We start from the raw sequence: 15743 nt of genomic DNA on the forward strand, positions 1-15743 counted from the left end.
ACTCTCTACGTGAAAAGGTTGCCTCTTAGGTCTCTTTTATATCTTTCCCTGCTCACCCTAAACCTATGCCCTCTACTTCTAGACTCCCCCATCCCAGGGAAGAGACTTTGTCTTAGTTAAATTAGTTTCTTTTAGAACTGAAAATTATTGCATCTGTGAGAAAAACAGCCACAGGGGAAGGGATCTTTTAAAAATTATCTACACTGCAACTAACTGGGGCTGGCGGTTAGGTGGGGTTTGTGGGGTGCTGCATGATGGTGTATAAAGAAGGAGTGCAGTCCATCTACTCTTACCCAGAAACTTTATACTTTGGGGTATCCTGTCTGGAACTACAAGAAATTAGAGAACATCACACAGGGTCTGGTCATAACACCGTTCAATAAGATCATAGCTGATGACCACTTCAATTCTTTTTCTCTTCAGTATTCCCATATTGCTTTACAACATTGATATTTAAAAATCTCTATCTTAGAAATACTCAAGAACTGAGATTCCACAGCCCTTTGAAATAGAAAGTTCCAAAGATTTATAACCTTGTGAGTAAAAGAAATTCTCCTCACTTCTGTCCCAAGTGTCTTCCCCCTTATTTTATATCCCTTGCTTCAAGACTCCCTGACCAGGGGAAATACCTTATCTGCATCCACCCTGTCTATCCCTTTTACCATCTCAATGGACTCAATGATGTCCTTCTCTGGCCGTAATATCTTTGCTGAGATATGGAGACCAAAACTGCATACAGTACTCCAAGTGCACTCTAACCAAGCTCCTGGATAATTGAAGTAATACCAATACTCAACTCTTCTTGTGATACATCTTCCTAATAGCTTGCTACACCTACATGTTAGCCTTCAGTGACCTACTGACAAGGAGACTCAAACCCCTTTGCACATTTACACTCACCAACTTCTCACTATTTAAGAAATATTCTGCACATCTGTTCTTCCTGGATAACCTCACATTTTTCCACATTATATTTCATCTTCCATGTTCTTGTCTACTCACTAAGTCTGTCCAAATCCTCCTGAAGTAACTTTCATCTTCCTCACAATATGTTCTCACTCACTTTATATCATTTGCAAACTTGGAAATATTACATTTGGTCCACACCTCCAAATATAACTGCAGAATAACATCTGCATCTGTACACTCCAGCCCTTTAGAGATGATATAAATCATGCATAGCTCGGGGCCATCTACTGATCCTTGCGGTATCCAGTTAGTCATAGCCTGCTAACGTGAGAATGCCCCATTTATTGCTGTTTTCCACCTGTTAGTTGACCCTCTATCATGCCAGTACATTACTTCCTATTCTTTGTGTTATAATCTTGGTAACCATCCTCCTGTATAAGTCTACTATGTCCACTGACTCCCCTTTATTAATTTTGTTAGTAATATCCTCAAAGAACTCCCAACAGGTTTGTCAAATGTGATTGTCCATTCACAAATTCCTCCTATGCCCAGTTAGGTCATTATTGTCCAAGTGTATATTTATCACATATTTAGTAGCTGTTCTTATCAGTTGAGTATCTGATAGATCCCTACACAATGAGTTTTGGGCACACTGATAGTGTCCTGACCTCTGGGCCATTAGACCTGGGTTCAAGCCCCATTTGTACTTGAAATGTGCCTAAATAGGTGATATAAAACAAAAAGTCATTTCCATTATAACATTTTCCTTATGAATAGCTTTATGGTCAACAGGTCTGAACTTCCTGCTTTCTTTCTCCTTCCCTTCTTAAAATGGTGAAATGACATTTGCTAGCTTGCAACATATAGGACTCATTCCAGAATCTATAACATTTTAGAAGATGATCGTTAATTCATCCAATGTTTCCACAGCTACCTGTTTCAAAAGTGTGGATGCTTGAGATATTTCCTATTATGGGGAATCCTGCAGGGATCTGTATTGGGGCCTCGACTATTCACAATATTCATTAATGTGTCAGAAAATACCATAAAAAGTCAAATATACAAATTTGATAATGACACAATATTGGCAGCATTATAGACAGTGTTAACGACAACATAAAATTACAACAGGATATTGATAGACTATATGATGGGCAAAGCTGTAGCAGTTGGATTTTAATATAAGCAAGTGTGAGGTTATTCATTTTGGACCAAGAAAGGATAGATCAGGATGTTTCTTTAGAAGGCACAAAGTTAAATGCAACGGATGTCCAATGAGATTGGGGATTCAGGTATATAACTCTTTAAAATGCCATGAACAGATACAGATAATACTCAAGAAAGCTAATGAAATGCTGGCCTTCATCTCTAAAAGGGCTGTGTGGAGTTTGCACATTCTCCCCGTGTCTGCGTGGGTTTCCTCCGGGCGCTCCGGTTTCCTCCCACAATCCAAAGATGTGCAGCTCAGGTGAATTGGCTGTGCTAAATTATCCATAGTGTTGGGTACATCAGTCAGAGGATGTACCGGGTGGGTTACTCTTCGGAGGGTCGGTGTGGACTTGTTGGGTCGAACGGCCTGTTTCCACACTGTAGGGAATCTAATATAATCTAATCTAGTGTACAGATGCAGATGTTATTCTGCAGTTATACAAAACACTAGTTAAATCCCACTTAGAGTACTGTCAGTAGATCTGGGCACCATACCTTATGAAGGATGCCTTGGCTGAGGAGGGAGTTCAATTCAGGTTTACAAGGAATGATACCTGGACTTCGCCGGCAAATTACAGAGGAAAATATTAGACAATTTAAGCCTTTATTCTCTAGAATTTAGAAGTTTAAGGAGTGATTTAATTGAGATCTTCAGGATAGTAATAGAGAAAGATGGGATAGATAAGGATAAACTATTTCCATTGGTTGAAGATTCAAAAACCATGGGGAATAGTCTAAGAATTAGGGCCAGGCCATTCACAAGAGATGTTAGAAAGCACTTCTTTTCACAAACAATAGTGAAGTTTAGAACTCAGTTCCACAAATGGCGGTTGATGCCATTTCAGTTGTTAAATTTAAATCTGAGATAAACTAACCTTTATTAAGGAAGGGCATCAAGGTATGTGGACAAGCAAGTGGAGTTAGGCCACAGATCAGCCATGATCTTATTGAATGGTAGAGCAGGCTGTGGGTGCTGAATGGCCTACTCCTGTTCCTATGAATTTAGATCTGAGGTGCAGTTTCAAAATAGTCTCTATTTAAATGGGGATGAGGAGGAATTTATTATCTGAGTGAATTGATAGCATTTAGAATTCTGTTTTCCCATGAGCTGTGGAGGATGGGGCACTGAATATATTCAAGCCAGATTTCTGGTTGACAAGGAAGGTGAAGGTTCTTGCTAACAGGCAGGAAGTTGGAGTTAAGGCCACAATCAGATCAGCTGTGACCTTATTGAATGGACAGTAGGCTCATGGATGTACTCTTGCTCCTGTTTCTTATGATCTTATGTAAAGTGATTGTGTGGAATCAACTGCCAGAGGAACTGGTGTATGCAGGTACATTTATAATGTTTAAAAGATATTTGGATAAGTATATGAATAAGGAAGGTTTGGAGGAATATAGGCTGAATGCCAGCAAGTGCTCCTAATTTATTTTGGGAACGTGGTCGGCATGGACTAGTTGGACCAAAGGGTCTGTTTCTATGCTGTATGACTATGACTATGACATCATGAGGTCATCTTCTGTCTGAGAGACATGCCCATCCATCCCTTGTGGATTTGAGATGCTATGAGGGCATCAAAGACACTTTACAAATGGAAGTCTTTCTTTTATCTGGGCTGGAAGGTGAATGGGGGAGATGCTTCCTCTTGGCTGAACAGCCCAACATAAGGAATGGCGGTCCTGAAAGGCAGTGGAGGCACTTTGGAAGGTAGGTCGGTGGACGTGGTGGGGAGACGAATGAAGTGTTTGGTGGCGCACAGTGTATCTCCCATTGACCAAACAGCCACCTGACATGAAGAATGGGGGTTGGGGGAATTAGGGTGGCTTAAATATTTGGCCTTAAACCTGTGCAAACTATGCTGGTCGTGTATCAGTACCCCAAAACGGGCTGTTCGACTAAGGGAGCCCTCGTCTTTCCTCGCTATCAGTTGTTTGCAGGAGGTGGGAGAGGCAGCAAGTTGAAAGGAGCTGGCTCCACTAAGACCCAGCGGAAACACAGCGCCAGCCGAGTGACAGCGGGGCTTTGGGGGTGGGGTCCTCTGGCCAATGGGCGAGGCGGGGAGGCGGGCTTCCATCCCTGACAGGCAGCGCTCTGGGCCAATGGGAGGAGGCAGCGGGCGGGATGTCCGCTCGGCGCGTTGGGGCTGAGCCTGGCATTCCCAGGCAGTAATGGATGCCACTTGGCTGGGATTGCAATGGACTGAGCAGGATTGCAGCAGGGGGGCTGCATTTCCAGGTAGCAAGCACTGAGTACAGGCACCCCAGCAAGGAGAGAGGGAGAGAGTGCTGCCTGAGGGACATCAGGTGCAAAACCAAAAAAAAAAATCCAATCTTCATCCAAAGCCCTGTATGTAGCTCATCCCCTTTTTGCAAAAAAAAACAAAAGTGGGATGGTGATTGTCTTGAATGCAAAAGTGCATTGAAGTGTTTTTTTTTGCATTTCACAGTGACACAGCACTTGCATTTCTTGGCTGTGGGTTAACTTTCAGTTGCATTGAAATTAATACTAAGAATTGATAGGGCTTGCTTATTGTAGTTGCTGCACAGGGTGCAAGCTTGGCACACAAGACAGCTGCAAAAGTGGTCCTACAAGGAGAAGGCTCCCCACCCAACCCGTGAGTGGTGTTATTGTGCTTTCCAAGGGCACGGTGCCTATTGTGATCTGTGGTTGTGCAAAGGGGGAGGGGAGGGAAGGAGACGGTGTGATTCGCAGTCGAGCTCTTGACTGGAAGCAAAACGAGTGAATGGGCTGTGATGTATAGACAGGTTTACTTATCGTTGCATTGTCTATCTCGCTTCCCCTCCTTGCAAAAACCCTGAAGTTGCAAGCGTCTTACTATTTGCATGTGATCAGTCACACGGTAGTTGAAATAATTAAGCTACTAATTAATACCACGAAGGTGTGCTTTTTGTTTTTTCTCCCCCAAAAACAATCCCAGGTGAAGTCACCTGGACAATAAGCGAATTGTTAGTTTCCAGCTATGTTGTCATTTGGTAGCTGTTGAGCAATCGATCATTTGTAATATATAAATGAGACAGGGAGATATGATACATAAAATAATATTATTTGATTAGGAATAGGATAGTGTAATTTTCATTCCAACTCAATATTGGGTCATTGAGTAGTATTTAAGGCAGTGGTTGGAGGAATACAGTTGGTCTTGATAGCCCTGGGATTGGGGCATTACTCCCATGTTAATCACTATGTTGGAAAGTGTTAGCCCTTGGTGAGGATGAGTTTGGGTGTGTTGTACTGGACAGCGCTTCATACATTTCAGCTACAGGAATGTTTTAAATAAGATACACAGAAGAATGGTGTTTTCAAAGTATTATCCGGAAAAGTGATATTTCAGCATATTGTCTAATCCAGTGACATTTCTGTTATATTTTACTGGCAGATCTCCCATGGTGGTGCTCGTGACAAGTTGGATGATGTACTGCTGCACAAAGACCGGGCTGTTCTGTCAGGTACAGTGATAGAAAGTGCATGAATTTCAGTGTATATAAGTTGTGCGTACAAGTGATTGAATCAAACAGCATGTTCTTCCAGTACAACATAGCATGCACTTGCAAAACCCTAAGACAGCGTGCCTGCTGTTAGATCTGACTCTCTGACTGGGTAACACTTGCTGAACCATTCTGAGTGTGCTTAAACTAGGTTCAGAAAATCAGTCAAACCTGTAATGTGGCACATTTACACATGGTCAAAGAGTCATTCAGCACAGAAACTGACCCTTCAGTCCAACTTCAGTCCTAAGTTAATCGAGTCCCATTTGTAAGCGTTTGGTCCATATCTCTCTCAACCTTTCCCTATTCATGAATCCTTCCAGAGGCCTTTAAATGTTGTACCAGCATCCATCACCACCTCTGGCAGCTCATTCCATTTACACATCACCCTCTGCATGAAAATGTTGCACCTTAGGTCCCTTTTAAATCTTTTCCCTCTCATCTTAAAACTATGCCCCCAAGTTTTGGACTCCCCTACCCTGTGGAAAAGACATTGACTATTCACCCTATCCATGCCCTTCATGATTTTATAAACCTCTAAGGTCACCCTTCAGTCTCTGGTTCTCCAGGGAATACATCCCCAGCCTATTCAGCCCCTCTCAATAGTTAAAACTCTTCAACTTGGCAACATCCTTGTAAATCTTTTTTGAACCCTTTCAAGTTTCACAACATCTTTCCTATACAGAGGAACCTTGATTATCCAAATATCGGATTATCTAGCAAGATTGCAAAGTCCTGTTGCTTGGCCAGACTATGTTCACCAGCATTCAATTATCCAGACTTTGATTAACTGAACGAAATACTCCCCTCCTGTGTCCTTCAGATAATCGAGGATCCTCTAGTTGGGAGATTGGAATTGAACACAGTATTCCAAAAATGGCCTAACCAATGCCCTGTACAGCTGCAATATGACCTCCCAACTCCTATATTCATTGCACTGACCAATAAAGGCAAGCGTGCCAAATGCCACCTTCAGTACCCTATCTACCTGCGACTCCACTCTCAAGGGACTATGAACCTACACCCCAAGGTCTCTTTTGCTTGCCAGAAGTAACATACATTCATTCTCAGGCACCCATTCTGTGCAAATGTAGGGAAATTTTTAAGCTTGCCCTTTCTTTTGAGTTTCTTGGTAGTTTAGAGATCCTACAGTTTCTGTTGTTTTTGTCAAGTGATATCTTGGTCAATCAGAGGGGACTTGCCAAATAATCAGCACTCTTTTCTCCTCTAATGTGAAACATTGTGATAATTGGAAATTTGGCATTCTTGTTTTTCATCCTGATGAGTGCCAGAGAATCAGCTTTGGCAACGTGTCTCCCTAATCAACCAGAGTATGATGTATTATTTGTTGGCTCAGTTGATTTCTGACTACCGATACATTAAATATTCTTAAAGCTGAAAACAGTCACAATTGAAGAGGTTGAAGAGTTTGATTTGGTGATGCTGGTGTTGGACTGGGGTGTACAAAGTTAAAAATCACACAACACCAGGTTATAGTCCAACAGGTTTAATTGGAAGCACACGGGCTTTCGGACCTCCGCTCCCTCATCAGGTGGTTCAGCGGCGCTCCGAAAGCTAGTGTGCTTCCAATTAAACCTATTTGACTATAACCTGGTGTTGTGATTTTTAACCCAGAGTTTGGTTTGTTTAGATTTAAGGAAGGTTTTTAGTTGGAAAATAACTAAGTTTTGGATCCCAAGTCAGTGATGATTTTTGGCCTTTTACAAACAAGATTGCTTTACATCTGTACCAAATTACAACACCTAGTGTGTAATACCTTGAAATGAGAATCCATTTTTTGCACAGCATATTTTTCTTGGCACTGCTTGTGGGGAGTACATAGAACAGTACAGCACAGAACAGGCCCTTCAGCCCACGATGTTGGGCCGACCATTGATCCTCATGTATGCAGCCTCAAATGTCTGTGACCATATGCAAGTCCAGCAGTCTCTTAAATGTCCCCAATGACCTTGCTTCCACAACTGCTGCTGGCAATGCATTCCATGCTCTCTCAACTCTCTGTAAAGAACCCACCTCTGACATCCCCTCTATACTTTCCTGCAACCAGCTTAAAACTATGACCCCTCGTGTTAGCCATGTCTACCCTGGGAAATAGTCTCTGGCTATCGACTCTCTCTATGCCTCTCATTATCTTGTATACCTCAATTAGGTCCCCTTTCCTCCTTTTCTCCAATGAAAAAAGTCCGAGCTCAGTCAACCTCTCTTTATAAGATAAGCCCTCCAGTCCAGGCAGCATCCTGGTAAACCTCCTCTGAACCCTCTCCAAAGCATCTACATCTTTCCTATAATAGGGTGACCAGAACTGGACGCAGTATTCCAAGTGCGGTCTAACCAAAGTTTTATAGAGCTGCAACAAGATCTCACGACTCTTAAACTCAATCCCCCATTAGTGAAAGCCAAAACACCATATGCTTTCTTAACAACCCTGTCCACTTGGGAGGCCATTTTAAGGGATCTATGTACCTCCACACCAAGATCCCTCTGTTCCTCCACACTGCCAAGAATCCTATCCTTAATCCTTTACTCAGTTTTCAAATTCGACCTTCCAAAATGCACCACCTCGCATTTATCCAGGTTGAACTCCATCTGCCACCTCTCAGCCCATCTCTGCATCCTGTCAATGTCCCGCTGCACCTCACACCAGTCCTCTATACTGTCAACCACACCTCCAACCTTTGTGTCGTCTGCAAACTTGCTGACCCATCCTTTAATCCCCTCATCCAAGTCATTAATAAAAATTACAAACAATAGAGGCCCAAGTCTGAGCCCTGTGGAACACCACTCACCACAGACTTCCAGGCAGAATATTTTCCTTCTTCTACCACTCGCTGTCTTCTGTTGGCCAGCCAATTCTGTATCCAGACAGCTAAGTTCCCCTGTATCCCATTCCTCCTGACCTTCTAAATAAGCCTACCATGGGGAACCTTATCAAATGCCTTGTTAAAGTCCATATACACCACATCCACAGCTCGACCCTCATCAACTTTTCTACTCACATCCTCAAAGAACTCGATAAGGTTTGTGAGGCATGACCTGCCCCTCACAAAGCCGTGTTGACTGCATTTAATCAAGCCATGCTCTTCCAGATGGTCATAAATCCTATCCCTCAAAACCCTTTCTAACACCTTGCAGACAACTGACATGAGACTTGCTGGTCTGTAATTGCCAGGGATTTCCCTATTTCCTTTCCTGAAGAGAGGAATTACATTTGCCTCTCTCCAGTCCTCAGGTACGACTCCAGTGGAGAGCGAGGATGCAAAGTTCTTCGCAAGTGGCGAAGCAATCGCATTTCTCAATTCCCAAAGCAGCCGAGGACAAATCTGGTCCGGGCCTGGTGACTTGTCAATCTTAATGTTTGACAAAATTTTCAGCACATCAGCTTCCTCTATCTCTATCCATTCCAGCATGCACACCTGCTCTTCAAAGGTTTCATTCACTACAAAGTTCATTTCTTTCATAAAGACATAAACAAAAAACTCATTTAGGGCTTCCCTACCTCCTCAGACTCCACACACAAGTTCCCTATGCTAGTCCTGATCGGCCCTACTCTTTCTTTGACCATTCTCTTATTCCTCACATACGTGTAAAATGCCTTTGTGTTCTCCCTAATCGGTTCTGCCAAGCCTTTCTCGTGCCCTCTCCTGGCTCTGACCATTCTTGAGCTACTTCCTCGCCCGCCTGTAATCCTCTAGAGCTGAGCTTGACCCTAGCTTCCTCCACCTTATGTAAGCTACCTTCTTCCTTTTGACGAGACGCTCCACCGCTCTCGTCATCCAAAATTCCTTTATCTTACCCCTTGCCTGTCTCAGAGGGACATATTTATTCATCATTCGCAACAACTGTTCCTTAAACAGTCTCCACATGTCTATTGTGCCTCTACCGTGGAACAATTGCTCCCAGTCCATGCTTCCTAACTTATGTCTAATCGCATCATAGTTTCCTCTTCCCCAATTAAATATCCTCCCATTTTGCCTAATCCTCTCCTCCATAGCTATGTAGAATGTGAGGCAGTTGTGGTCACTATCACCAAAATGCTCTCCCACCACAAGATCTGACACCTGCCCCGGCTCGTTCCGAGCACCAAGTCTAGAATGGCCTCTCCCCTCGTCGGCCTGTCAACGTACTGAGTTAGGAAGCCCTCCTGAACACACCTTACAAAAACAGCTTCATTCAAATCTTCTGCTCGAAGGAGGTTCCAATCAAAATTGGGAAAGTTAAAGTCACCCATTACAACAACCCTACTACATCCACACTTTTCCAAAATCTTCCGACCTATGCCTGTAGTAAACCCCTAACGAGGTGACTGCTCCCTTGCTGTTCCTAATTTCCACCCATACTGACTTGGTAGGCAGATCTTCCTCGACAATGGAAGCTTCTGTAGCTGTGATACCCTCTCTGATTAGTAGTGCTACACCCCCCCCCCCCCCCCCCAACTTCTATTTCTCCTCCCCACCCACCCCCCCCTTTTCTTTTTAAATGCTGTAAACCCTGGAACATCCCGCAACCATTCCTGTCCCTGAGTACTGTTCTTTAAGTGTAGAATTGTTGTATCATATAATGTGCAATAAATTCTACTACTGAAGTGAGAATGTCCTTTAAAACCCCAGGAGCCTAGTCACTGTTCATCATTGGAGGTCACTTAGTTTAATCGCTCTTTGGTGAGCAGATTGGTTGGTTGCTGCAAATTTTAGATTACAGGGCAGAATGAAGAAATTCCTGTCGGTCCTCTCTCTTCAGTCTGATTGCTGAGGTCAGTGATTGGTTGTAGACATTCTCACATTTGAATCAGTGGATATATTTTGTTACTGTTGTATGTCAGAAATATGACAGGTTCATCTTTAAATGTGTCTGTCTATCTCACTCCCTTAGAACATTATTCCTCATGGTGCATTATATAGTGTTGTCAATGGAGGGACCTGTCTAAATACAGATTGTTGCAAAGATACTGTCCTTAACATAAAATGATAACGTTAAAACGTTCAAAGGAGCTTCGCATTCGCATTATCAAGATTTGACTGTGAAAAACATACAAACATACAAATTTAGGAACTGAAATAGGCCACTTGGCCCCTCCAGCCTGCTCTGTCATTCAACAAGATCATGGTTGATCTGATTACTCTACATTTCTGCCTACCTCCATTCACCCTTTTCTTCATTTATGAAAAATCTGTCTACTTCTGCCACAAAAAAATTCCAAGGGCTCTGCTTCCACATAAGAAAAGTGTTCACCTCCCCTCTATGTTAATTGGGTGACCCCTTATTTTGAAAGACTGTGTGTTCGACCACCTCCATGCAGTGGAGGCTAAAACCTGCCCTTGGATGAAGATCTTGCTCTGCCAGGACTGGTGGTCATTGATGTGCAATGGCCATCCCATATTAAAAGATTTCAGACAAACATATTTCTATCCCTGCAAATGAAATTAAACTGAGGATCTCACCCACATTCCTCTTCATATGCCACTGCTCCCACCCTGTGGCAGGGTGTGCATAACCAGCATTGTATTGTTGAGTGACCTCAGGATCCACAACTCTAGAGTGAAAGAAAGTCATTCTCAGTCTCAAAGGATTGCTCAGGCAGGTATAGAAACTTTGAAACAGTGGCCGTTGTGTCTGTACTCTCCCACCGTTGGCACTTTGTCAAGGCTCCTCAGAATTTGTGTACTTCTGAAGATATTAAGGCAGTTAGAGTCACATTTGGTAAAAGCAGCATATATTTACAGAAAAAGTCAATGGGATGGATAAGTTTACATGGTGCTACTGAAGCTTGTGGCCTTGGAAGCTAACTGTGCAGCCCCTAATAGCAGAATGTCTGAAATTGGGGATGCTCGAGGTCAAATCAGAAAAGCACAGATCTCTCAGAGAGGTAGGGTTAAGTGGAGGAGGTTGCAAGAGACAGAGAGGGGCACTTTTTAAGCAAGTGTGAGAATTTTACAGGCATGGCTGAACCGGAAGGTAGTATAGGTCAGGGAGCATAGGGCTGATGGGTGAATGAGACTTGGGTATGACTTAGACTTTTGGAGGAATTCCAACTTGCAGGGAGTAGAACATGGCAGGGCCAGCAAAAGTGCCTGGGACTAGACTGAAGTCAACAAAGTCATGGTTGAAGGATTTGGCAGTCGATAAGCCGAGACAGCTGCAGAGTTGAGTGACATTCAGGGGTTGGAAATAGGTGGTCTCATTCGATAAGCATGTAATACTGTAACATAGTTCGAGTGAGTCGTGATCTATTGCTATGAAGCAGAACCCAGCATAAGGGAAATAAAACATAAAGCCTCAGTTACTGTGTGCACTATTGGATACCATAGAATAGGAAGGAAGTTAAGGTTTCAGGGAAGAAGTTCAGAAGTGCCGTGCATTTCATGAGTCGTCCACATGAAGGCAGGCTCGTTGTCTGCTGATGCTTCACCTTGAACTGTTTTATAGAGCTCAGAAACAGACCCTTCTGTCCAACCAGTCCATACCAAATATAATCCCAAACTAAATTAGTCCCACCTGCTTGCTCCTGGCCCATATCCTTCTAAACCTTGTCTTTTCATGTACTTATCCAAATGTCTTTTAAATGTTGTAACCATGCCTCAGGAAATTCATTCTCCACATGAATTACTTTTCTTTTTTGAAAAAAAAATTGCCCCTCTTTTTTTTTAATTTCTCTCCTGTCGCCATAAAAATATGCCCCCCGGTCTTGAAATCCCCATCCTAGACACCTGCCATTAATCATATCTATACCCATGGATAAAATAAACGTCATCTACAAAATTCCATGCAAGGACTGCCACAAACACTACGTAGGACAAACAGGAAGAAAGTTAGCCACCAGGATACACGAACACCAGCTAGCCACAAAAAGACACGACCCTCTCTCCCTCGTAGCCCTACACACGGATGAAAAAAAACACCATTTCGACTGGGGCAACACATCTGTGCTGGGACAGGCTAAGCAAAGACATGCCAGAGAATCCCTAGAGGCCTGGCACTCCGACCACAATGCCATAAACAAACACAGAGATCTAGATGCCATCTATTAACCCCTCAGAAAACGAACAGGAAATGACATCACCACAAACCCCAGGAACCCCATCCAGGAGAAAGATATAAATAGAAAGCAGGAGACAACAACTTCACTTCACTTGGAGGTCGCCACTGATGATGTTACCTAGCCAGGTAATGAAATGTCTGGATATCAAACCTACAGCTCAGTGAGCAAACCTACACCCTATATCTATACCCCTCACAATTTTATAAACCTCACTAAGGTCACCTCTCAAAATCCTGTGCTCTAGTGAAAACAGTCCCTGCCTATCCAGCCTTTTTTTAATATAACTCAAACGTTCCATACCCAGAAACATCCTGGTAAATCTCGTCTGAACCCTCTCTCACTTAATAATATCCTTCCTATAACAGTGCAACCAGAACAGGATACAATGCTCCAGAAGAGGCCTCACCAATGTCCTCAACATGATCTCAGTGGTGGCTTGCCATTGCCTTCCACTCTCAAACAGGGTAAAGAGATGGGTTCCAGGTCTATCTCAGCCAGAACTGAGAATTAAAGCTCTCCTGTTGTTGTTGTTTTAAGTTGCACGTTATATACCTGAGCTAACCTCACCTATCCCCTTCTGGCTCAAAGTCTGGTATAGAGAATTAAGTATAAATAACTTTTTTTTTATATTAAGAATGACAGCCCAGTTTATGATTAAAGTGATTTAAAAAATGGGGTTAGGGAAGATATGATGTTTAATAGGTGAGTAGTTGAGAACTTGCTTCCACCATTTTAAATGTAGGGGACTTGGAACAGAAGGCAGGAGATACCTTTTTTTTATGTGAGGGCTTTAAAGCTGCAGAATTGACTTTGAGTTGGTGTTTGAGACAGAAGTGATATTAATGTTCAAGATTATAGGTTGATTAATGGGATAGATGTTAGATGAGTATGGGAAGATGGTGGGTGCATGTGATTGGAAGCAATTACTGGTGTGGAGGGCAAAGACCGATAAGGACAGATTTGGGATGATTGGCCTTTAACCATACTGTGTTCAGTATTCTAGAACTGCAGTATTTCTGTATTCTGGATAAACAGCATTTCAGTTTGTTGCATTTCTGCATGGTGTTGTTGCAGATGCCATTCTTCAGCAGTAATGATGACTGCAATGGATGGACATACCTGTTGATAGCCTGCTGGCCATGATCAACATCTCTGATAAAACCTTGCCTCTCATAAACATCAAAGCAACAGGTCAGATTTCCTTTTTCTTTTCCATTGTTTGCTGAAAGTAGGACCATTAGCCCAAGAATCATTTATATTGTATCGTTGAAAATGTAAACCTATCACGAGGGCTTTTTGCTAATATTTGTCAGGACAAACAAGAATTTCAAACAGTCACAATTTGCACTTTCAATGTAATTTAATGGAAATTATTGAGATTATTTGTAATTTGGCACTCTTTCATTTGTCCCAATGAGTGCAAAAGCTGTGGATGAGTTTCTCTCATTTCAGCAAAGGCAAGTTCCAAACTTCTGAGTAACTATTCACTTTTTTTACAGTGAGCTGTATGAAAATGATTATATTAGAAATGCTGTAATTTTGGACTTCAGCCTAACATTTTGGCTGTGAGATTATTCAACTCTTGATTATTCCTTGAGTCATCACCTTTTCTCTAACAAAATTGTCCCAAAGTAATTCCAAGCTTGAACAGATATGCCACAAACATTCAAACTCACTGTATACAAAGGGATCACAGCTTGGAAACCACAAGCGAAGCTCATGAACATTAATCGGCTCGTAATAAAATTCAATGGATGTATGTAGCAAGCAGGAGTGTGGTGAAAATGCATCAATCCACTTTACTTAACTATGTTGACAGGCTCGGAGGCATTGAGTGGTGAGATTAAATTGACATTGGGACTCAGTGGTTCTCATACCAATCAGGGAGATATTCCTCCTAATTTGGAAACTACGTTGGCTGCTCACTTTATTCCTGTTTCCTAAAGAAAATCAATAGTCATTCAGTGTGGATAAAATTAGAGCTCAGGACCACAGGATGAAAATCAGGCCATCCCAAACATTACCGTATTTATTGGAGTGTAAGACACAATAGACTAAAGGGTACATCAGGATTTTACAAGTACATATTTGAGTGTAAACTCCAAACTGCAAGCCACACTGCAATTTTACTTTCTTTTTCGAGAAAATGTGCAGTTAAGATGCTCTATGGGAGGGGTGTGGTTAACTTGCGTTGTTGTTGGCTTTGTCCTTGATCTCTGACCATGATGGGTGCTTGCCCCCAACTTAAATGATAGCAGCAGACGGTGTTCACTTAAAGAAAGTGCAGTTGTGCTGATGGTGTATATTAGTAAGGTCAGATTCAGTCCTGGACTGTCATAACATTTATGTAAGAGATGGACAATTCAGCCCACCCAGTCTATGTCAGTGTTTTTGCTCTCTACTTGATCCCACCTTGTTTCAGCCAACTCTATCAACATTACCTTCTATTACTTTCTCGTATATTTACCAACTTCTCCTTTAATGAATTTATGATCAGCATCTCAACTGGGCTATGTGATAGCAATTTTCACATACTAATCAATTTCTGAAGAAAGTTTCTCTTGAAATGTTTATTAAATTTACTGATGACCTTTTAATTTGGGAAGTATTTTCTCTATGTCCATTCTATATCCGCTGTTGGATCAGCTTTTGGTCATTTTCCTAAAGCAAGAAACCCCACCTTTTCCTGATGGATATACTCTCTTAATTCTGGTATCATTATCGGAAACTTTCTGTTGAGTTACAGAACCAAAGGTCCACTACCTCTTTAGAAATGTTTCTTCACAATTGGTCCACATGGATTCAGGGACCATTCTGCTCCCTGCACTTTTTCATTGATATGTCAGTACGGCATTAGGCACAGATACCTCCCTGTAAAGGGATCATGGCATCAATCCTTTCTTGGGTCTCCTTTACTTTCCAGGCAAATGGTCTTCATGTCCTGCTTGAATTTTTAGAGAATGCTATTGTCAGTGAGGAACTGGCCTCTGAAGATGAATTCATCTCTTTTCCTACTCTGTGCTGAGTGATGTGTAATTGTTAATTGGCTTAGATTTGAGCA

General features: G+C 42.3%; 1 protein-coding gene across 9 annotated transcripts in view; it reads left to right on the plus strand.

Annotated features, from left to right (window-relative positions):
- Positions 1–4254: 4254 nt before the first annotated feature.
- LOC140468004 (uncharacterized) overlaps positions 4255–15743 on the plus strand; it is a 147785-nt gene continuing 136296 nt past the window's right edge. For 6 of the 9 annotated variants that reach the window (XM_072564134.1, XM_072564139.1, XM_072564141.1 and 3 more), the window contains exon 1: positions 13757–13873. Coding sequence is in view for 1 of the 9 variants with exons in the window: in XM_072564142.1 (XP_072420243.1) it covers positions 13792–13873 (82 nt within the window). In the remaining 8 variants the exon portion in view is untranslated. Of the gene's footprint in view, positions 4734–5516; positions 5587–13756; positions 13874–15743 lie in introns of those variants that run through there. The other 3 variants (XM_072564142.1, XM_072564136.1, XM_072564135.1) reach the window with 3 other exon arrangements.

Source organism: Chiloscyllium punctatum, chromosome 46 (genome assembly GCF_047496795.1).
Source record: "Chiloscyllium punctatum isolate Juve2018m chromosome 46, sChiPun1.3, whole genome shotgun sequence".
Classification (NCBI taxonomy): Eukaryota; Metazoa; Chordata; class Chondrichthyes; order Orectolobiformes; family Hemiscylliidae; genus Chiloscyllium; species Chiloscyllium punctatum.